Source organism: Cajanus cajan, chromosome 5 (assembly GCF_000230855.2).
Source record: "Cajanus cajan strain Asha chromosome 5, NIPB_CcT2T_4, whole genome shotgun sequence".
In the NCBI taxonomy this organism is placed as follows: Eukaryota; Viridiplantae; Streptophyta; class Magnoliopsida; order Fabales; family Fabaceae; genus Cajanus; species Cajanus cajan.
The window spans coordinates 61,728,905-61,752,040 of NC_138521.1; the positions used below are offsets into that span (position 1 = coordinate 61,728,905).

Below are 23,136 nucleotides of genomic sequence, written 5' to 3' on the forward strand. Positions count from 1 at the left end.
AATTAGTATATAGATTTAAATATAGGATTTTTGTATCCAAGGTGTTCCTAACCATAAATCCATACTTGGTATAGTGTTTTTTGGTAAGATGGAGTAGTGTGTGGACTCTGCGCACAACATTATGATAATTATTGGTTATTGGGAGATTATGTTTTTAATTAGAGAAGAAGAAATGATTTGGGTGGAAGTGAAAGAAATGAGGTAGGGTGAGGCCCTCGCACGCAGTGCCCAGGCTGGTTTGTTTCTTCCTTTATAAAAGTTCTACCCATCATCTCCTCTCCTCACTTTCCCACTTTACTGACACAAACACATACTCCCCGGAATCTCATATTTCCGTCAAACTAGCTGACACAACACAACCTTTCTTTACACAAATCACAACCACTTACTACTGCCTTTCTTTCTTGCACCATTATTATATTATTTGGATACTAATCTTTATTTTTACTCTCCTACCATCAAAATCCTCCTTTCTAGTTTCTACAATTAATTACTCTTTTATAATATCATGCTAAAAGGTAAAAGCTCTCACAGTGTTCCCTCTTTTTAAAAATCAGTGGCACACTTTCATGCTACAAAAGCCCCTGTCAAAACTCGTTTCTCTTCTTAGAATAGTGTTCTTTCATTATTTCATACATGCTTTATCAATCGCAGAAAGTAAACCGGACAGTCCCTAATAAGCACCTGCTCAGCTCCCCAAAATCTATCTTCCACTTCTGTTGGTTAGTTTGCTTCCTCTTTCTTCCACCCCTATAACTCCTTTGCAATTTGTCACAAATATTAAGGCCATGCAAGCATGAACTCTATGTTTCAATTTAACAATTTTCCTTTCCCATCAATTTCTTAACTTGGAAACATTGCCTACTGAGGCTGTTTCTGTTACTAAAGAACTTGTTTTGAGGCTATAATTGGAATCCTGCTTGTATGTTTAGTTTCATTGAATCCAAATAAGAAACACAAAGTACTCTAGACTCTAGTTGCCTTAGCTTTGTATGAATGAAGTTTTCAGCATTGGTTCAGACTTGAGAGAAGCTAGTATATATAGCTTCATTGCCATCACATGCAATGTGTTGTCCCGTACGTGTCTTCAAAAAAAGCCAGTGCAGGAAACCAACTTTAAACGTTATAAGCCAGTTTTAGCTCACTTTAAATGTAATGTCATCCACTATGGCAGCAAAAAATACTTAAAACCACTGCTAGGGTCAAAAGTTTTGGTGGCCTATATATAGAGACGTCTATAGGTAGCAGCCATTCACACTCATGCCTTATAATTTCAACACCCTTATTTGAAAGCCTGTTTGTTTTAGTATAATCCACTTACAGTATATAATATATTATGTTTTAATTGGTAGCAGAGAATCTAAGAAGTTCAGTTCATATAAACTTGAAGGTGGCGTAGTTGGAGGTTGGAGACCACAGTTGCAGACATTAAAAGCAAAGGCAGCAGTTATACATGGCGTAAAGCACAAGGTTTGCATTTCTACTAACTGCTCTCACCTTTCTTTCTTTCTTTCTTTCATATGTCTTTTAAGTTAAAATGACATTTGTTTTGGCACTCTACCTACCTGCTTCCTACTTCATGTCCATGTTTGATGTTTCTTCCAAAGTCCACAACCCAGTAACTAGTAAAACACTCTCGTGAATGCTTTATTTTCTTTCTGTTTTCTTCTTTGTGTGTATATATGCATGGGTAGTAGGGTCTTATTTAGTCATTTTGTCATCATTGCACAATACCTGTCCTTCCCACACTTTTTGTTATTAATTATCACAATTAATCAATTAATTATTGATTACTTCAAATGAATATTTTATACCATTTACCCTACAAGTTTATAAAATAATCTTTAAATTCTGTTTTAAATAAAATTCACGTAACTTTTACAACTCAAAGATAAGGTATAGAAGCAATTTTTCATCTCATACAGTCGTAGAATAGGTGTATACGTTAAGAAAATAAAAATATATTTTCTAACCATGTTATTCATACAAAATATCTCGATTTAACCAACTATTAGTTTTTAATGAAAAATTTGACAGACTAGTTTGATTGATATCATTTGAACTCAATTCACTTGAATCAATGATTTAAATAAAAATTGTATATGTTAACTTTTTGAAAAGAGAAATATTTATTATATTTAAAAAGTATTAACTATTTATTTTTAAAGTAATAAAAGTATTTTTTTAAGAGAGTAATTCAAAGTATTTAATAATGTGTATTTAACATTTTTTCAAGTCTTTGCAAACATGACTTTGTCTTGCCTAGCCTTGCAAAAAATTGTCATTTTTATGTGGATATTATCTTAGGGAGTGTTTGGTAGAAAAAAAAAATGTACTTAAAATCATGTTCATGATAATCATGATTTATAAAAATGATTAAAGTATATTTGATTATTTATAAATGTAATGTATGTTGTAATTTATTATTTAAGAATAATAGAAAATGATAAGAAAAAAAAAATAACGTACAAATTAATGTCACTATTGTTAAAAATGTCCGTACCCTTGTGCAGAGGATAACAAGTCGTTAATTGGGACGTTCTTTCTTTGTTACCCTACCATTTACCAACATTCAGCGGTGAGGGACAGTGCAAAGTGGTGATAGAGGTGCCTTGTTCCTTGTGGTGAACCTGTGCTTATTAATCATATTTATTATGCATATTTAGTTAAATTCATTTTAAGATATAGTAATTATTTTCATAAAATTTACAAAATATATTTAGAATATGATTACTTCTCCTAAAAGTTTTTATTAACCAAACACAAGAGCTTCATTCTGAACCTCCTGGCCCCACCCAAGAAGGGACAACGTCATTTGGATGTTTGCTTAATTATGAAATAAAATTCAATTTCACTATTTTATGGCGAGTGATCAAATCAGAATTAACATGATTTTCCAAAATTAAGACTTTATACATATTATTTTAGTTATTATTATTAAATAAATATTATTCTAATCTTTATTATTAGATATATAATAGTATATTAATAATTTAATATGTGAATATCCTTATGTCTTGTATATGAAGATGACGGTAAGGAAAATATTGGAACAAAAGTCGTGTTAGACAATAGAAGTTAGTATAAAAGGAGAATCAAATTAAATTTTTTAATCAAAGTTTGGAGATGAAATTATTTATTTGCCAACTTTATATGTTTTAGTTTTTCAGGGAAGTATGTAACAAATATTATTTTTTAACTCGTTAATGTTTCTAAAAAATTGTGGATTTCTGAATTTACGAGACAACAATTATATATATATATATATATATATATATATATATATATATATATATATATATATATATATATATATATATATATATTAGTTATAAAAGCTTTTGGCTTCTTCAATGATGATTTTAATTGCCGTATCTATATAATTATGTTTTCCTTACTTTGAATAAATTTCCGCTATAAATTCTGAATCAATACGCATATTGGCTGTTTCTTTTTAAAAGGGAAAAAAATGTACTCTTTCAAGACCTTTTTATAAATTTAAGTAAATGGGTTATTTTGTTAGAGTAGTAGTGTTACTGATTTAGTTTTTCTTTTTTATTTAAGACCACCGCTAATTTAACTTTTATAACATTAAGTAAGTTTTTTTTAATATGTGGTAATTAAATTAGGTAACAAAGGAATAGAGGTGAAAAAATAGGCTGACTCATTGACTGGACTACCAATTTACCGGACCAAATAGCTAGTTGAAGCGAATTGACTTATTAATCTATTTAAATAAATTTATTATTTTTTATTTATTTTATAACTTTTTATGCTGTTTTATTATTGAAAGATTATTAGTATTTGTGTTATAGTTCTTAAAAATTATTATAATTTTGTGCTGTTAAAAGATTAATTAATAATAATAATCTTGATTGAAAGAGAAAGCTTTTTAATGATTTATAATTTATTATTTATGTTTTCATCTTAAAGTTGAATGATCATTTATGTCATAGATTCTTTAATTAAATTTGTTAATTACTATAGAAAAAATTAATTTATCTATTTGAGTTAATGATGAAAAAAAGATAGGTCACTCTCTAAGTCAGACAGACCAAGATTTAGATCATCTTGCTCTGTCTCATTTTTGGCAAATCGTTGATAGAACGAACCCAAACAAAGTGAATGAAGTCGTTTTACCACCTCTATTAAAAAAAATTACAACAACTCATTCATACTTTATTCAACTAACTAGGCTATACCCTTTTAATATAACATTAGGAACTAGTTGTTGAATACAATAAAGTGGTCAAAATTATTTATCTCTATAAAAGAAAATATTCAAGAAGCTTATGTACGTATTACCATATTCCAATTTCATCATTCATTCGAGTAATGTATATTATTTTACAATTTTTTATTTTAATTTTCTAATACTTTATAATAAAATATTAAACACAAATAAATAAATTTAATATCTAGAAAATATATAAAATAATATGCTCTTCATTTACCAATTATAAAATTTAATATATAGTTATTATAAAATGATTTAAAATTGATTATTTTACAAATAGTACGCTATAATTTATTTTGTTAGAGAAAGCTTTTCCTTTGGTTTATATATGTAGAATTATAATTATCATAATACTCTTTTAATGTAAACTTTATTAATGTACTATGTGCCCGTTTGTATTCGCATCTTTGATCCACATTTTCACGAATTTGACGCAGAAACAAAAAATAATATAATTTCTTATTTCCACGTTTTTTACAAGAGTTAAGTGATGTGAATGTGAAACCAACCACACACTATAACTTGTACATAATTCTCTCATTTGGACACATTTTTCACTGTATACGTGCGTATTGAATTTGTTTCCAAACAATCCTATATTGGTTGCTGAAAAGTGAAAACGCTAGTAACACCCATAGCTCTAATCTAATATAATTTTTATTTTTGCCCTCCTTGAAAAGGGATGGCCTCTCGGTGGAGTGTGGTAGTCATGTTTAGGAAGTAGTGTACGAACGTGCATACTTTATTTATAGACTTGCCTAAAATATATAGTTACAATTTTGTTAAAAAATTAATAATTGAGATTATTATAGATCAAGTATAAGTAAATTTGTAATAAATCGTGTAATTATAAAATATATTTTTACTGGTTTTCTAATCAATAGTTAGAAATTTCCACATTATCATTTAAAATTTACAGGCATCTGGTTTTTTTTTTTTAGAGAGATTCATGATTTAATTCCATTTACAATTTATGTTGTACATTGTAATTTGCTTAGGTCTGATTTTGGTGGGAATCACTATTTAGTGTTGGAGTGAGATTTGTGCTTGGCTTTGCTTGATTTGAGGATAAAATGATAAATAGAATAAGAAGAAAGAGACATCAAGGATTTGGAGAAAATAAGGAAGGTGACAAACCTTAAAATATGGTAATTGTTGCCAAATTTTTTTTTTTAATAAAAAAAAGTCCACTTTGCCAAATTTTGGTGTAATATACGTTTTTCGTGTCACATAGCCAAATGAATAAGAAGCTAAACCTTTATCAGAAAAAAAAGGCTAACTTGATGATTGACATTAAATTCGTCAGGCACTAATCACTAATGTAAAGTGAGAGAAGGTTGATTTGTTGAAAATAAACATTATTTTATTTTTTAAAACTTTGTGTGTGGTACGAATTAATGAATATGATCCTTGGTTGGTTCCCCCGAGTTGAACGAATCTTGCGCAGGAATCTTTATTTGATGATGATCTTAGGCTTTGTTTGGATTTGAAGATGGAAAAGGAGGAGTGGAAAAGGAAAGATTTGAAGGAAAAGTGAGTGGAAAGTGAGGTTGTTTGGATTAAGGGAAAGTGAGTGGAAAGTGTAGAGAAAGTTTGTGAAAATTTGTGAGTGAATTGATTGATGTGATAGATAAAAATAAATTTTTTAATTGATAATTGTGTAAGATTACTATTTTGCCCTTAGATTAAAAAAAAGTTTATAATTATTATAATTAAAATATAAATATATAAATTTTAACTTAAAAAATAAATGTAAAATATTAATTTAAAAATAATTTTATTTAAATATTTGCTTTAAAATAGATAAAAATTAAAAATTTAATAGATGAATATATAATTTATACTTTTATGCTTGAATTAAAAATGAGTATAATATTATTTATTGTAAATAATAATAATTACAATAAAATTATATTAATAAGTATAATTTATTAAAAATAATAATAAATAATAATAAGAATAATAATAAATATTAGAAAAATAATAAGGATTATAATAAATAATAATAATACTAATTATAATAAATAATAATAATATTAATAATAATGAAAATAAATTATAATTAATCCATTGTCACTTCGGACCCCAAAACGGTGCGTTTTGGCTCACCACGAAAGCTGTTTCCGCCGCGCAGGAAGTCGTGCGGTGCTCGTTGCCGCAGAGCATTCTTAAGAACCCCGACATGGCCCGCGGAATAAGCGTGACCGTGAGTCATGTGCGTAAAAATAAAAGCGTGCCTACGGTGGCTAGAATTGGCAGGGACGGAGAAAGATAGGGGAGAAGGAGAAGTTTGAACTGTGCGCGTGCACCATGGTGTGGAACCAGGCACGTTCGATGAAAAAGTGGGTGATGTACCACGCGTGGCTGGGCGTGCAACGGTGGTTTATCTACGATAACAACAGCGACAATGAGATTGATGACGTGGCGTGAGAGCTTGATTCTAAAGGGTACAATATTACGAGAGTGGTGTGGCCTTGGATTAAAAGCCAAGAAGCGGGGTTTTCCCATTGTGGATTGAAAGCGAAGGAGGAATGCAAGTGGGTGGGGTTCTTCGACGTGGACGAGATTTTCTACCTTGGCGAGTGGAAAAAGAATGCTCTGAGATCAATTGTGGAGAATTTCTCGGCGTCGAAATCCGTTGCTGAGTTAAGGACAGGGTGTCATAACTTCCGTCGTCGGCATAATCGATTATGCAAGTCACATAATCGATTATGGGCTTACATAATCGATTATGTCCTCGGCATAATCGATTATGCAAGCCACATAATCGATTATGGACTTGCATAATTGATTATGTTCTCAGCATAATCGATTATGCAAGCTCATAATCGATTATGTGGCATGCATAATCGATTATGCTTCGTTTCTCTGCTGCATGGCACAGTCTCTGCATGTATGGAGTAGGGGTATTATGGAATTTTCTCAAATCTTAAGTGGCTTTCATCTCTTTTCTTCGCAAAAATGCGAAGACGCCCAACGCCCCTTCTCCCTCTTTTCTTCGCCTTTCTTTCCTCGTAAATCAGTAGAAACAAACGTGAAATTTCCTCGCCTTTCGTTCGTCGTGACCAGTAAATCAATAGAAACAAACACTACCTTAGTAAGATGGGCTTAGGTGAAGGAGTTGGTGCTGAATCGGGTAAGCAATGTAATACGGACAATATATGATATACACATTATCAGAGGACAGTGACATATTGACAGCTCAATTTACAGCACTGTTAACACCATTTTCTTTTTATAAAATGACCGACCACAATTACGTCTGATTAAATATGTTTTCCATTTTGGAAAATAAGTCAATGTTTTAGATTAGTTTTTTAAAAAATGAATCATCTTCTTTTAATTTCTCATTTAGGAAAAAATGCCATCAATAGTCCTTGTTTTCACAAATAAAGGGCAAAAAGATAAACACGTCTTGGGCAAAAGACAAATGGCATCCACATCACATGTTATCATCACTGAAAATTTTTAAAAAAAACTTTTTTTTGAGAGACTAGAAACCCACATTATCTTATTTACATGTACTAAACATATTTAAGCTATTGATAAAATAAAAAAAAATAAAAATAAAAAACGTAGATAGAATGAGAGATTTCATTAAAGATATTCATTTGAATTTTTTGATATATTAATTATCAATAAATACTTCGTAATAATATAACTACTTTAAAAAATTAATAAAATATGATTTATATTTATTCTATAAGAATTTGAGTGAAATTTCTGTACTTGAAATATTATTCACTTTAAGGGTCGAATGAATTTTTATGTGTGTAAATTTTGTAATAAAAAAAAAAAAAAAAAGTTGAGGTGACAATCAAAGTGTTAGAATCTTTATTTTATGTATTATAAACAAGTGGTTTATCAAATGGAGAACATCCCCTCTTGTTTTTTTTTCTTTTTGATTTAAAAGCTCTTAATAAATATGTAAGTTGTAAAGAGTTTGCGAGAAATGGACTAAACATCCAAAAATTAGAGAGAACCAAGGTTGGAGGAGGGGGGCCCTGGTATCCCCAGCGGAAAAATTTACAGCATAGATGTGACAAAGTCGAAAGAAATCAAATCACATTGACCAAAGAAAGTCAGATATAGATAGCTTTGGCCACAACATCAGTATGGAAATTAATGCCTCTTACCAATCCATTTAATAACAATATAGTATTATATTCTCAGCAAAAATATTATGACAAGAGAAAATGCGAGACCTTTGGTGTGAGGTTTGGTCGAGGAATTAATAAGGGCAAAAGTGTCTTCAAATGGGTAGCATAGTTGATAGTAAAATGAGAGTTTTGTGTTTTTTGTTGGGATGTTCTATCTGTGGCGTGAAGCCAGTGAAAGGGACAGGACACATGATTGTTCTCGGTGTCTTTGTAATGATCCGAAATAGTTGAAGAGCGTTACTATCAGTTGTACCATTCTTGGCTATCCCTAGTTCCCCCATCACCCATCCAAAAACAAGTGCCAAAAATCCAAATGTATTTTTTTGGGGCAGGCACAGCATAACATAACATAGTTTGCAGCATTTACCCCTTGGCTTGGCTGCACGTACAACTGACATTGGCATTTGGCATTTGGCAGGAAGCCATTATGGCATGTTCATGCACACTGTTCGGATATCCAAGCACAACCAACCTACCTTCAATTTTTGTTTGACTCCCCTTGCTGCCTTCTCTTTTTTATGCCTCTTGTCTCTGCTACTGCTACCCTTCTTGTGTTGTGTTGTGTTGTGTGGTGCCCGTTCTGTCATTGTAATTCAACTTGGGAAGGAGTTAAAGCTCCTTTGTGGTCGCTGAAAAGGGTATACATGCAATCTTACAAACTCTCCTGCCAACAACTTGGAGTAGGGTAAATTTCAAACATCCTTTTGGGACCACCAAATTTAAAGACCGCATGCTCATAAGACTATTCACACACCCCCACTAAAATAATTAACTATAGTCTTTGGGTCATCCTAGTGTAATTTGTATCATGTCTTAAGTTTAAATCTCATTATGTACACAAAAAAAAAAAAACTTTTTAAGTCTTGTACAATGTCTTTGCCCTTGCCTATCATATGGCTGAGAGTTTATGGAACAATAAATTTTTTTAAGGAAAGTAGTGGTGGTGGTGGTGTTGTGGGCAGAGTTTTTATTATTATGCCCATAAGCATGAAAGAGTGGTAAGTTAAAATTAGGCCATCACATTATTCCAATGGGGCAACGATGGTTATTGGAATTTTAAAGGTGATTATTGGTAGTTTTGCATGTATGCACGTCACTTTATTTTTCTCCCCATCTTTTCACTTTCAGTTTCAGAGAATGTACAGCGCCTAGGGGGAGATGAAACACTGTCGAGATTTGATGCCATCCCACACCTTTCTCCTTTTTTATTTTTATTTTTCCCTTCTTTTCAGCTTTCAGCCGTTACAAGGCCTCTTCATGCCTTTCCCACTCTTGTACTTTCTTTAACTCTTGACTCTTGTCTTCCTTCAAGACAAGTGCATTAGCCGAGTTATGGTTCTCAGTAAAAACGTGGAACCTGTTTTGCCTTAAACCTTTCAGTTCATCCCTTGTCGGAATCTCTCATCTCTCTCTTTCCTTGTTTTCTTCAGAACCATTTGGCAAGTGAAATGAAGGATCCAATGGAGGATCAAGTGAAATGTAGGAGGGCACTGCAGAGACCCAAAGAGCTTAGAAGAAGAAGCCAATACAAACAAGAGAAGTTACAAGAAACAAGACCTGACTCACCACAACTGGTTTCTTCTGCTTCATGCAAAAGTCTTGTGTTTCCTGCCAGGCCTGGCTATGGCCAGCTGGGGGCAAAGTGTCTGGTGAAAGCTAATCACTTCCTTGCAGATATATCAGCATCTGACTTGAGCCATTACAATGTAAGTCTGTCCAACATTTTGGTAATAAACTGATGCATTTGTGTCTCAAGGAATTGTGCTGAAGTTTTCAGCATGTGTATTTTTTGAAGGTTAAAATAACACCTGAAGTTACTTCTCGTAAAACAAGCAAAGCTATCATAGCTGAGTTGGTGAGGGTTCACAGGAACACTGACTTGGGGATGAGGCTTCCTGTTTATGATGGAGGTAGAAATCTCTACACTGCTGGCTTGCTTCCGTTTGCATACAAAGAGTTTACCATACTATTGAGCCAGGATGATGAGGGTACTGGTACTACCAGGTGATGATTTTTCAATTAACTTTGTCATGTTAATGTTATCTTCTAAATGTTTTGTTCCTAACCCCTCACCAAACTTTCTGGTTAGAGTAGATAAATGAGTTTCAATCATTCTTATCAGGGAAAGAGAATTTGAAGTAGTAATCAAGTTTGCAGCTCGTGTTAGCATGCATCAATTACGTGAGCTTCTCAGTGGGAAACAAGTGGACACTCCACAAGAGGCTCTTACTGTCATTGACATTGTATTGAGGGAGCTTGCGGCTCAGAGGTGCATTTGTGGTTGTTCTTTCTACATTGTATCCATTGCCTCCTTTGGAACCGAATGAGGCTATTATTACTGACTGTGTTCTTGTTTCTAACACCTTAATTTGCTTGTATTGCATATTTAGCTACGTGTCGATTGGGAGATATCTCTATTCTCCAGATTTAAGAAAACCAAAGCAGCTAGGTGGTGGCCTTGAATCATGGCGTGGGTTCTACCAAAGTATAAGGCCAACTCAGATGGGATTGTCACTAAATATTGGTGAGAGTTTTACCATATCTTTATCATCTTTTTTCTTATATTGAGTTGAGATTCTTTAATATTGCCACTCATTTTAATTTTTCAAGAGTCAAACTAAAGCTGTTTTTTTATTTCTCTTTTGATTTATGTTTCTTTTGCTCTTCTCTCAGACATGTCATCAATGGCGTTTATTGAACCACTCCCTGTAATTGATTTTGTTGCTCAAATTTTGGGAAAAGACGTGCTCTCAAAGCCATTTTCAGATGCAGATCGTGTCAAGGTATAAAGTTTATTTGATTATAACAGTTTGGAATCCTTTAGCTTTTAGTTTTTACGGACACTGTTATCTCCACAAGTTGTACAAAATAGCATGCCGTATGGTCTCCACTAGCTTTGTTTTGACAATGATAGTTTGAGCAAAAGAAATTTTGGGATTTCAATTTGAGATTTAAAATGGAAAGTAATGTATCCTGCAAGGCCAAGAGCCCTTGTGGTCCAGCCAGAGACATGATAATAAATGTAACGCAGACAAGTGTTCTTGTTCTGCTCAAAGTGTATCAACCAAAGGTTGAGATTGTTGATTAATTCGCTTAAACCAAGTTCCTTTTTCTAGGCCATTGAAGAATTTAATTGGTAACGGTTCAATCTCCCTAAATCGTGAGAAACATTTAAGCAATACCTAACAAAAAAAATAAAATCATTGAGGTATCACTCATGCAGATTAAGAAAGCCTTAAGAGGTGTGAAAGTTGAAGTTACACATAGAGGAAGTTTTCGAAGAAAGTACAGGATTACAGGATTGACATCACAGCCTACAAGGGAGCTTAAGTATGGTTTTGTAACTTTTGCATTGCAAAATGGACTTAAAATTTTCAGATATTACCTCAATAAACGATTGTCTCTTTTCTTCCCAACAGTTTCCCTGTGGATGAGAAAATGAACATGAAATCAGTAGTTGATTACTTTCAAGAAATGTATGGATATACAATCATATATTCTCATCTACCCTGCCTTCAAGTAGGAAGCCTAAAAAAGGTGAACTATTTGCCTATGGAGGTAAGTTCTTCTTTAAATTTATTCAACACATTTTTTTTCTTGGTACTTTATTTTTCAATGAACAATTCATGTGATTCTTGTCCCAGGCATGCAAGATAGTTGGGGGTCAGAGATATACAAAAGGGCTTAACGAAAAGCAGATAACTTCTCTGCTAAAGGTCTCCTGCCAGAGACCACGTGAACAAGAGACAGATATTCTGCAGGTCATTGTCATGGATTCTTCATATCACTCTCCAACCTTTATTTTTTCTTCTTATTCTTTTTTTTGTCAGAATCAACTGGAGCAGAATAGCCATGACATGTGATAAATTGCAATTGTTTTAACTTGAGCTATTCAATTTTTTATTATCTTTATAAACATAAATTTTCTGTGAACTGTTGGTTTGGCTTAGTTTAATACTTTAATCAATCCATAACTTTCCCAATGTAATAGCAGACAATTCAACAAAATGATTATGAGTATAATCCCTATGCAAAGGAGTTTGGTATCAGCATTGACAGCAAGCTTGCAACAGTTGAGGCGCGGGTTCTTCCTCCTCCATGGGTAATTTGCCTGTAGTTCAATTTGTTCAATTATTGCTAGCTTTTGGCATTCTCCTGATAGTTCACTTTGGCTCTTCCATCTTCATAGTTGAAATATCACGAAACTGGAAGGGAGAAAGAATATTTGCCACAAGTTGGTCAATGGAACATGATGAACAAGGTTAGCTCAGACATTAAAAGATTATAGTAATAATTTTTTTGATTTAGTTGCACTTTTAGTCCCTCAACTCCTCAAGAATCATCGGACAATTTTGGTCTCATCCAATTGAGTGAATTAAGTCATTCAAATATCCCAATCGTAGGATTTTGGTCACTCTCTCAATCTTTAGTTATGTATTTTTCCATTTATTTATTTTTACTTAAAAAAATTAGGTTTAATGCAGTTGTGTAATTAACTCACATCACAATCATCATATGTCAAGCAACATGTCAGCAAAAACTTTAAATATTTGACATAAAAGTAATGGAGAAGGGACTAAAATTGCACAATTGTGATACTTAAGGAAACCTAATTTACACAGTGAGGATAGTGAAAAAAAATGGAAAACTACTTGTTCTCAGCTGAATGTAATTCTGGTTATTTCAATGCAGAAAGTTATAAATGGAAGCACTGTAAAATATTGGGCATGTATCAATTTCTCACGAAGTATCCAAGAAAGTATTGTTCGCGGGTTTTGCCAACAGTTAGTTCAAATGTGCCAAATCTCAGGCATGGTAAAGCTTCACATTTTGATCATACCTTGTTTCGAAGTTATAAATTAGAGACTACTTGTTTGAATAGCAATTCACATCACTTTTCAAATTATAACTACAGTACTACACTCTAGTTATTCTATATCACTATCATGTACACTTGTATACATTTTTTTTTTATTTTTATCTTTTAACAGGAATTTAGTCAGGACCCTGTGATTCCTATATATTCAGCAAGACCTGATCAGGTAAAGAAGGCCTTGAAGTATGTACATTCAGCTGTACTAGATAAACTTGGTGGGAAAGAACTGGAGTTGCTGATTGCCATTCTTCCAGACAACAATGGCTCTCTGTATGGTATGTTCCATGTCACTTCATGAGCATAGCTACATGGTTGATGTGTATATAGAAATGTTTAGAGGTTCTACTACCTTACTACTATACTTTCAGCTTTCTTTGTTTCACATGCCTATGAAAATGGGAATGCTTGCACTCAAGACGTTCTAGTATGTGTTTGTATAATCGGTGGCGTGCATTCCAAAGCAACGAAACGGAAAAGTATGAGTCTTGATGCTTTGAGTTGAACGGACGTTTACACGATTTAAACGCCAAATCAAACACACCCCTAGTATCTTAATACTTCTTCATTCTCAGCTTTCTTTGTTTTAGATTCTCTTTTATTTTCCCTGTATTTCATCCCACTTTTTCTCCGGAGGATAACTCGTTCAATTCATGCTTGCACTTAAGAAAGAAATTCTTCTTTCAGGTGATCTCAAAAGAATCTGCGAAACAGATCTGGGGTTGATTTCTCAGTGCTGTCTTTCAAAACACGTATTCAAGATTAATAGACAGTATTTGGCAAATGTGGCACTGAAGATCAATGTCAAGGTCTGTTATTATAAAATCTAAATGATTTATCAAAATTTAGAATCCAAAGTAACAGAGTGGTTACTTGCTACTCATGAATATTCACTTCTATATATTCCTTAACCTTTGTTTTCTAAAATAAATGCAATATACTTTTAGATGGGAGGAAGGAACACAGTGCTTTTGGATGCTCTTAGTTGGAGGATCCCATTGGTTAGTGACATTCCAACAATAATTTTTGGAGCTGATGTAACTCATCCAGAATCTGGAGAGGACCCTTGTCCTTCCATTGCGGCTGTAAGTATTCCCAAACACCTATAACTTTAGCTGTCAATATATCTGGTCTACTGATTACTGTTTTTCAGGTTGTAGCTTCTCAGGACTGGCCGGAAGTAACAACGTATGCAGGATTGGTATGTGCTCAGCCTCATCGTGAGGAACTCATTCAAGATCTTTTTAAATGTTGGAAGGATCCTCATCATGGTATAGTTTATGGTGGCATGATCAGGTACTTAGTAGCATCCTCTCCATTTTCATAATTAGATAACGTGCAAGGTCATGTTTCTTCTAAATTGTGTGTCTTGTTTATTTTGTTTTAGAATAACAGATTTCCCCTTGCTATATTGAGTATTGACTTGATTTTCTTAATAAGCCAGAAAATGTGTTCTGTTGACATTGTTTACTTTGTGTAACGAGAAAGCTTTTCTTTTGAGTGATTGACAATTATTGCCTACAAGGGAAGGGATAATGGTTTTGCATTTATTACCTGTAACTATTCAACAACAGCCATTTTGAATCGTACTATTCTGTGCAACTGCAGAGAGCTGTTACTCTCTTTTAAGAAGGCAACTGGACAAAAACCATTGAGGATAATATTTTACAGGTAGGAGTGATCAGTTCTGTTATTTAAAAAAAAAAAAAATTGTTCTTGCAAAGGAAGTTAGGGATGAGAAGCAACGACTTAGACATATTACAGTTACACAAATAGGATAATGGAGGATTGTCTTTATTATTTATAATGTTATTCAATATATTTACAGGGATGGGGTAAGTGAAGGACAGTTCTACCAGGTTTTGTTGTATGAGCTTGATGCCATCCGTAAGGTACTTGTACATATTACAGTTATATTTCGTTTAAATTTACTATGCTTTAACCGATGCTTAAATTCTCAATGTGTAGGCTTGTGCATCTTTGGAACCTAGTTACCAACCTCCGGTAACATTTGTTGTGGTTCAAAAGCGGCATCACACTAGACTCTTCTCAAACAATCATGATGACAGAAACAGCACTGATAAGAGTGGAAATATCTTACCCGGTAAAGTTTTTTTAGCTTCTGCCATTTCCTATCACTATTGCAAGTCACCAACCTAAGGATATCCATGAAAATCCAAGAGAACATATGCCTAGAGAACCAACCTTGCCAATCAGAATTGCGGAATATTTCAAAAAGAATAATGTTATTCATATAACAATTTTTTTTTACAACAATTTCTACACATTCTCTCTCTCTCTCTCTCTCTCTCTCTCTCTTCACCATATTATGTATGAATAACATTACTCTGTTACTCTCCAATTACATCTGCTAACAATGTAATTACTAGTCCCAGAGTTGAAACATCTCTGATTGGTTAATGTAGGTACCGTGGTGGATTCTAAAATCTGTCATCCTACGGAATTTGACTTCTATTTATGCAGTCATGCGGGAATTCAGGTATGATAATGTCATAATGATATCTATGTTTAAAAGGGGAAAGAGATTTTCCTTCTTATCTTATTATAACCATACATGTATACAAGTAGGATATTGGGGTGGGGTGTAAAGAAATGACATGTTAAAGAATCATTGCTGTATAAATTTACATTAATGAAATTTACAGGGTACAAGTAGACCAGCCCATTATCATGTTCTGTGGGACGAAAACAATTTCACTGCAGATGAGATTCAATCTCTGACCAACAACTTGTGCTACACGTAATTAACCTCTCTCACATCATCCAAAATTTGTTTGCTCTATTCTTGTGATGAAATAACCTCCTCATTATTGTGATTGTAGCTATGCTAGATGTACACGGTCTGTTTCTGTAGGTAAGTCTTTGGCTCTTGCTTAACACAACTACTTATATAATCATCTACCTTTTATAAGTACATGCACATAATGTTAATTGCACATAGGAGCCACTGAACACTCCTTAAAATGATACAAGTGTCAATGGTTTCATATAGCAAAGTAATTTGTGTACTATGTGTACAGTGCCTCCTGCGTACTATGCTCATTTGGCTGCTTACAGAGCTCGATTCTACATGGAACCTGATGTTCTTGAGATAGCAAAATCTCGAGGTGCAAGACCAAAAGATGAGTCAGTTCGGCCACTACCAGCTCTGAAAGAGAAGGTGAAGAATGTAATGTTTTACTGTTGAATGAGAGAGATTTCCATGTAGAGAGAGAAAGAGCAGTATATGTAGGAAAAGGAAATTAAATTAATAGAGGTGAGAAAGTCCAATAGATACAACGTATCCTGTTCATAATTCATAATTCTTTGCATGGAAAATTTTGATATAGTCTAGGTTGTTTTTCAGTCTTTCTAGTACTTAGGGAAGGTAATACCTCGTATGTATGTAGAAATTATTGGTGTGTCAGCCTTGGAACTTCAAAGCATGTGCTGGCCCGATCATTATATATTTTAACATCAAGTAAAAGGTCTAAATGGTGAAATTGTTGAGCACTATTGTACTATTGTAATACACATTACTTATTTTGTTTTATCTATAGTATATGTAAAGAAGGAAACAATTTCTACAATAATTTTTTTTCCTTCCAACAAATTTTTATATACAGATTTTATAAATTAAAATTAATATTCTATTAATTATATAATATATTAATACATTAATATAAGAAACTATAGCGGTATTATAAAACAATAATGATTACATTGATTTTAAGTTATTACAATTTTAAGGTAAAAATAATTATAAAATTCACACGGAAATATTCATTATTATGTTAAAAATTGATGTATATTAAAAAAATAACACATTGATAAAATTAGATTAAAAACAAATATTTCAATTATCCTTTAAAATGTTGTAAAAAAAATATTTAATAATAAATTTATTGTCAACATGCGAAAAAATAAATTCAGTATAAGACAAAGGTGAATCGACTAGTTTTTTATAACTAAAACAACACTTCTCTTCAACTCGTGAATTTGAATGGTTTAACCAAGTCTAACAGATATCTTGATATTCTTATGATTCATTAACATTAATTTTTATTAATTGCTTCTTTTTTAATATTATTGTGATATAATTGGACCCACAAAAATAATAAGCACCAGTGGTGCTTACAGAAAATTCTTAGTTGGCATTAATTTTTAATTAGTAAAAACAATCAAAGCACTTCCGTAAACTCCGTTGTAGGTGATCAAAGACTCGTTTAGTTTTTGAAAAATATTTGCTATTTTTATTTTTCTACTTTATGGTTAATTACAAAAATATCATTTTAGACTAAGTATTAATTTTTAACAATGGTAAAAAAAATGTTAAAATATATTTGTATTGGTTTCCATCTAGAAAAATCATAAAGTTACATATTTTTTGTCACAATTATTTTTTTCTTTCTAACTTTTTCCTTATTTTTCTCAGGTTGTATTAGAAATGAACTAGCTCAATTTACCTCCAAAATCTAACTAATGAGGGAAGAATTATCCTAATCGTACACAGATTACTTTGATCATATATTCCCAACCGATGTGAAAATATTTTAACATCTTATTTTATTATGATGTTTGCACAATGATGTTTGGACATTATTGTTTCTGTAGCTGATTCAAATAAATACAAGAATGATTTTAATTGTGTATTTATCGGCACATGACAAGAAGTCAAAAATATTTTTAATTAAAAATATTTATTCTAAAGAAAACACAAAAACCAATTAATATTTGTTTTTTAAATAATTTAAAATATTTAATAGTGTGTATTTAACACTTCTACACCAGCTGTTCGTGCATGGGCACAAATATCATCGATATCATTTAATTAAAAAAATTCAATTAGGTGGTCATATTGGACCCCCTTGTTTCATTTTTTTTACATTAAATCTTCTTACTGCTAGCCAGGAACCTATATTGGCTATTTTATATTTAAAATAACATTATTAAATATTTATCCTTAATTTTTACTTTCAGCTAACTGCTAATTTTAATATATAAAAAAATTGGCTCATGGCAATACTTTGAATTCGACATGAGGTTAATTCGAAAACCCAAACCCGGTCTCCGGAGGAGGAGGTTGATGGGTCATACTTGTGTTTCCTACTCTGCACATCATGTGAAGCGGCCCAATAAGCGCTGCACTAATAAAATAATATTGATATCTTTTGCGGATGGCCTTCATATGATAAACAAACCAAGTTCAAAGGCATATACAACTCAAAATTGTGCTAATTGTTAGCACAAATAGTTTCATATTTATGTTATTTAATTAAGGACCAAAAGTTTTTTCCTACTTTGAGCATCAAATTCAAATTAAAAATATCACTTTACTCCTAAAATAAAACCAACTCTATAAGAAAAAATTATACCTTCTAGTTATTAAAAAAAATATACAAATCTAAGTATATAAAATAAAGATATCCATCAATGAACAATGAGAGAGATTTTTTCTTTGCCAGAGAAATCCTTTTTGATTTTATTTAGTGTCCAAGGCATCCTCGCCCCAAGTTCAATGAACAATGAGATATCCTGTCGGTGTCCAAATATTTATTACCGTCTCAAAATAAAATTTTGGTGTACGTACCGTCTCAATTAGATTAATACTATAAGCTTGTAAAGTTAAAAAATGTTGTTCTGTCACACGTTTGATCCACAGATGACTAAATAGAGAAAGATTGTGATAGATGGATAATATACTTTAAATTAATAAAAAGTTTTATTATTTTAACTTAGAAAGCTTTTAATACTTTTTCCTTTTAAGTAATTACGAGAATTCGCCTATACAATTATTCAACAAAAGATATATCAATCAAACATTCTAGTCTAAGTAGTTGAATTAGACTATGGCAATTTACTTGCAGAAAATGTTGAAAATGCTTTCCCAAAATGCCATTTGACGCCAACAAGATTCATTGTTTAGACTTTAAAGCTTGAAGTCCTAGAGAACTGCTCCAAACCTCCCCTTCCTACACAGTACACAATTGGCTGGTTATGTTTTATATTAATAAAATCCTCTCATTTTATAATAAATCGAACTGATTTAGCAGATGGGTAACATCAGCCCAGGCATAAGTGCGATTTAAAGCAGTTATGAATCTCCATCTCCTGTATTATAAAATTGAAAAACTATGACTGTATTAATCATGCCCTGCATTAAATATGATAAACAGCAGAATTATTTTGAAGCTGAAGCTTATTATCAGAAAACCGACGGGGTCAATGAGAATTTCGTGGTATTATTTATACGTCAACAGTGCAACACCGCAAGAGAATAGGACTGGGCTAGTAACAAAGGGCTACATTTCCATCAAACTAATCATGAAATTGATTTTTATTTCATGAAACGAAGCTTTTGTAAGAAGTGCTGGACCACTGCAAGTAATCTAATTTCACTCATCACTGGTAGAAACCAGCTCTTGACAGATTTCCTTATCCAAAAGACAGCCAATGAACTCAAGCATCAGTAATTCAACATTACTAGTCTACTAGCAAAACTGAGAGTAACAGGGGCTTTCACCAGCAACACACAGATTCAATCACGGAAGAAAAGGAAAAAAAATAAAGGATGAAAAAAAATCTCCTATCTGTTTCCACTTTTTTAAAAACTTGATTTTGAAACAATTAAACTTATAGATTCTGGAGGAGATTGATTATTGAGTAGTGTGAAATTGTATTAAGAAAACAGTTTTTAAAACCAAAAAGTGATGGTGTGAAATTATTAAGTTGTGTCTCAAAGTCCATGGGAATTTGTCCAATGACTAGAGGAAAGACATGCTAGATTGAAAAACACCGGTCAAAAGGTTTTGTGATACAAGATATGGGAAATGGAAAGCAAGCATGCTTCATCTGAGTTAGCAAGTAATTGATCGAAACACTATTCGAATACGAATTTAAGATGCAGGGAACAACTTCAATGGTATAGTCAGCAGCAGCAACAGAAACCATTGGCATTAGCTGCAGGGTAGAACAAAATATAACAAAAATTTAAACTACATGTGAATATGTCATTATATAGTCCCTACACCATCTGGCATACTATTTAGATAGATTCCCTATATCTAGCTTTGCCCGATTTGGCTCCCGGACTACACTTCTTTGTGTTTTGCTTTAACTAACAGAAAAAAAGAGGAGCACCTACTTTCTTTTTCACAGCTGGTTGTACTTCTCTCAAGTTGTGCAATTGCAGCTTAGCAGCAAGTTGTGTTGAATCACATACTAGAAGCTAACAAGCAGCATTGTTATAAATTGAAACCACGATTTGAGTTTATTAAATCACAATAGTCAAAAGGGAAAATAATTGCTAAATGGCTAACCCAAAATCAGAAATAAATTACAAGATCACGAACACACATTTGTCAGTAAATTAACTGGACACATGGTCCAAATATAGTCATATTAAGCTTAATAAAAATAAATGGCAACTGGAAATTGGGTCTGAATTAAGGATGAAATCCAGAATATCACACAGATTATATGTAAGTTGAGATCCTAGAGGGAAATAACCCAGTGTTACCAAGTTAACAGCTATCATTCAGGAAATATGATGAAAGATCTGATAATTAATCATATATTATATAACAAAAAAAGACCCGATTATCTATTTTGAAAGTTGAAACAGATAAATCACCTTCACTGTAACCTATTAATTACTAAGCTGCCTCGCAAATCTGAATATCACACTTTGTACGCATACAGAGCACCTGTCAATGAACTCACCATCCCAAAAGCTTAGACAGAGACAGACACGAGAATGATTCTATATTACAGCTATATGATGCTCAACCCTAGACAGAGAAGATAAAATTGTTCCGACAGCATGGAAATGAATCAAAGAGCAAACAGACAGTTATATATTGAAAAATGAAAAGCCAGAACAAGAAAGGACGCAAGCAAAATTGAAATTCCATATCATATCCTTCTGAAAAGTGAAAACAATACCTCAACATTGCATAAATTTTTGCCTATTGTTGTTAAGATAACAAGACATGAATTATACAGAAAGCACATCTTAAACATGAAATAAATAGCGAGTACAAATAAATAGTACAAAAATCCTCATCTAGAAGTAACTTTACCCTTCCCTTCACTCTCCCCTGCCAATCCATCATGATCATCACCATCACTGCCGTGGTTACTTTCAATATCCAACTGTTTGGGCTGGGCCGGAGCAGTCCCAGGCCCAGTCACAGACTGCTGGTAAAGAATCCCTCCAACAATGGTAAAGAACAAACAAACCAACCCAACAGGGCTAGCATGCTTGTCCCAAATGGTCACATTGATGGCCACGGTGAGAAACTTGTTGACGACGCCGGTGACGGTGAAGGCGGTGGCGGAGACCGCCCTCCTGGCGGCGAACCCGAAGAAACTGATAAGCAAGCCAAACAAGCAAGAGAAGGAGACCGCGGAGAAGGCGGCGGAGTGGAAGGAACCGGATCTAACCGCGGCGAGAACCTCGTGGTTCTCGCCGGTGAGGAACCAGAAGAAAGGGGCGATCATGAGGGATAAGAGATTGTTGTAGAAGACGAAGCCCCAGGTGTTGAGGCCGAGATTCATGACCATGTGCTTGATGTAGACCATCTCGGTGGTGATGGTGATGAGGTAGGCGAAGGCCCAGGAGTAGGCGGTGAGGGTGAAGGCGGAGTCGGTGGCGACGTAGCCGACGGCACCGGCGAGGATGACGAAGAGGGAGAGGAAGGTGAGGTTGGAGGGGCAGGGCTGGTGGCGGAAGGCGGTGTCGGCGAGGGCGACGAGGAGGGGGGTGAGGGAGCGGAAGACGATGAAGGTGTCGACGTTGGCGTGGCGGAGGAGGTTGGTGTTGGTGAAGATGGCGAGGTAGAAGACGAGGGCGGCGGGGAAGAATTTCTTGGCGGTGGGGAGGGAGAAGGGGTCGTGGTGGAGGAAGCCTAGTTTTCCGAGAATGTAGACGCCGAGCGCCGAGGTGAGGTACTGGAGCGCCGTGAGGAGGCCTGGGTAGTTGAATTTTGTGATGGCGTATTTGTTGATGATGGCTAGGAGGCTCGAGCACACGGCGTAACCCACCACCACGCCGCTCGTCGTGTAGTATTGCTGCTTCCACCAATCCAATCGACTCCACGACATCCTATTCTATTCTCTTCTCACTATCACTCACAGATGCAGATCTCGATTTCTACTACCATCCATCCGCACACTCCAGCCTCACTCTTCTCACATATATTATATTTAATATATTTAATATCATATATTAACCAGTGTGTTTAAAATATTTGTTTCAATCCTAAAAATAATATTATTTTTTTGTCATCAAGTAAATACATAACTAGAAAAATAATTTTAAATTTAGAAAATTAAATTGTAAAACTTTAACATTCATGTTTTTAGGTGCTAGTTTAGGTGTGTTTTGAGGTTTGTGTGGGTGAGTGAGTTCAATCTTAAAAGGAGTTATTTTTTAGAGATTTTTTAAAGGGAGGTTTATATCTTGAGAAAAGTTTTTAAAAGTGAAGTTAAATTCCTCTTTCTCTTTCCTCTTGAAATCTTTCTTTTTCTCCTTTTAGCAATTGATTCATCTTGCAAAGTTTGTAATTCAATGTCCGGAGCCAAGAATCCTAAGTAAGAAGTAGTGTAGAGTTGGTTAAAATGTTCGTATTTTCCTTTCCTTTTTTTTTCGTGCAAATAGTCAAGAGATAAAGAAAGTTTGTGGTTGATAAGTTTCGAGTTGCAAGTTTTGTCTTGGTTGTTGATGTTGCTTTAATGTTGTTGGTTGAATAGATTCATGATGACATGATGAGTGTTGGGAAAACTTGTTGATTTATTAATTTTGTTAGATGCTTGTTGATTTTGTTGGTAGATATGTGTTTCTTGTGTTGAATAGATGTGGTGTG

The 23,136-nt window shown here is 33.5% G+C and overlaps 2 protein-coding genes across 12 annotated transcripts; one reads left to right on the top strand and one right to left on the bottom strand.

Moving 5' to 3' along the window:
* The first annotated feature begins 280 nt into the window (after nucleotides 1-280).
* Nucleotides 281-16,783, top strand: LOC109812128 (protein argonaute PNH1). Of its 11 annotated transcripts, XM_083075600.1 has the most exons (26): nucleotides 281-518; nucleotides 655-722; nucleotides 1,356-1,470; nucleotides 2,514-2,578; nucleotides 9,828-10,103; nucleotides 10,193-10,401; nucleotides 10,520-10,666; nucleotides 10,788-10,921; nucleotides 11,071-11,180; nucleotides 11,621-11,727; nucleotides 11,817-11,955; nucleotides 12,042-12,158; nucleotides 12,392-12,499; nucleotides 12,587-12,658; nucleotides 13,090-13,212; nucleotides 13,389-13,548; nucleotides 13,958-14,079; nucleotides 14,218-14,355; nucleotides 14,424-14,566; nucleotides 14,879-14,941; nucleotides 15,099-15,162; nucleotides 15,239-15,374; nucleotides 15,697-15,770; nucleotides 15,937-16,031; nucleotides 16,114-16,145; nucleotides 16,312-16,783. In XM_083075600.1, exons 5-26 carry the CDS (start codon nucleotides 9,846-9,848, stop codon nucleotides 16,476-16,478), a joined length of 2,718 nt encoding a protein of 905 aa, XP_082931726.1. In that variant the 5' UTR covers nucleotides 281-518; nucleotides 655-722; nucleotides 1,356-1,470; nucleotides 2,514-2,578; nucleotides 9,828-9,845; the 3' UTR covers nucleotides 16,479-16,783. The 11 variants fall into 11 exon arrangements, with proteins under 11 accessions (XP_082931726.1, XP_082931728.1, XP_082931721.1 ...); XM_083075602.1 differs by lacking the exon at nucleotides 2,514-2,578 and having other exon boundaries at nucleotides 1,391-1,470; XM_083075595.1 differs by lacking the exon at nucleotides 281-518 and having other exon boundaries at nucleotides 538-722; nucleotides 1,391-1,470.
* A 4,375-nt stretch (nucleotides 16,784-21,158) lies between these two features.
* Nucleotides 21,159-22,467, bottom strand: GONST4 (golgi nucleotide sugar transporter 4). Its single transcript, XM_020376006.3, has one exon. It carries the CDS (start codon nucleotides 22,373-22,375, stop codon nucleotides 21,332-21,334), a length of 1,044 nt encoding a protein of 347 aa, XP_020231595.1. The 5' UTR covers nucleotides 22,376-22,467; the 3' UTR covers nucleotides 21,159-21,331.
* Nucleotides 22,468-23,136: the final 669 nt, after the last annotated feature.

Bases quoted from the DNA above. Each gene is read 5' to 3' on its own strand.
- LOC109812128 (XM_083075595.1), top strand. From the start codon at position 637: ATGCTTTATCAATCGCAGAAAGTAAACCGGACAGTCCCTAATAAGCAC. The intron at 13,549-13,957 runs GTATGTTCCATG...TTCTTCTTTCAG, and splicing joins CAACAATGGCTCTCTGTATG to GTGATCTCAAAAGAATCTGC. The intron at 14,080-14,217 runs GTCTGTTATTAT...ATATACTTTTAG, and splicing joins CACTGAAGATCAATGTCAAG to ATGGGAGGAAGGAACACAGT.
- GONST4 (XM_020376006.3), bottom strand. From the start codon at position 22,375: ATGTCGTGGAGTCGATTGGATTGGTGGAAGCAGCAATACTACACGACG.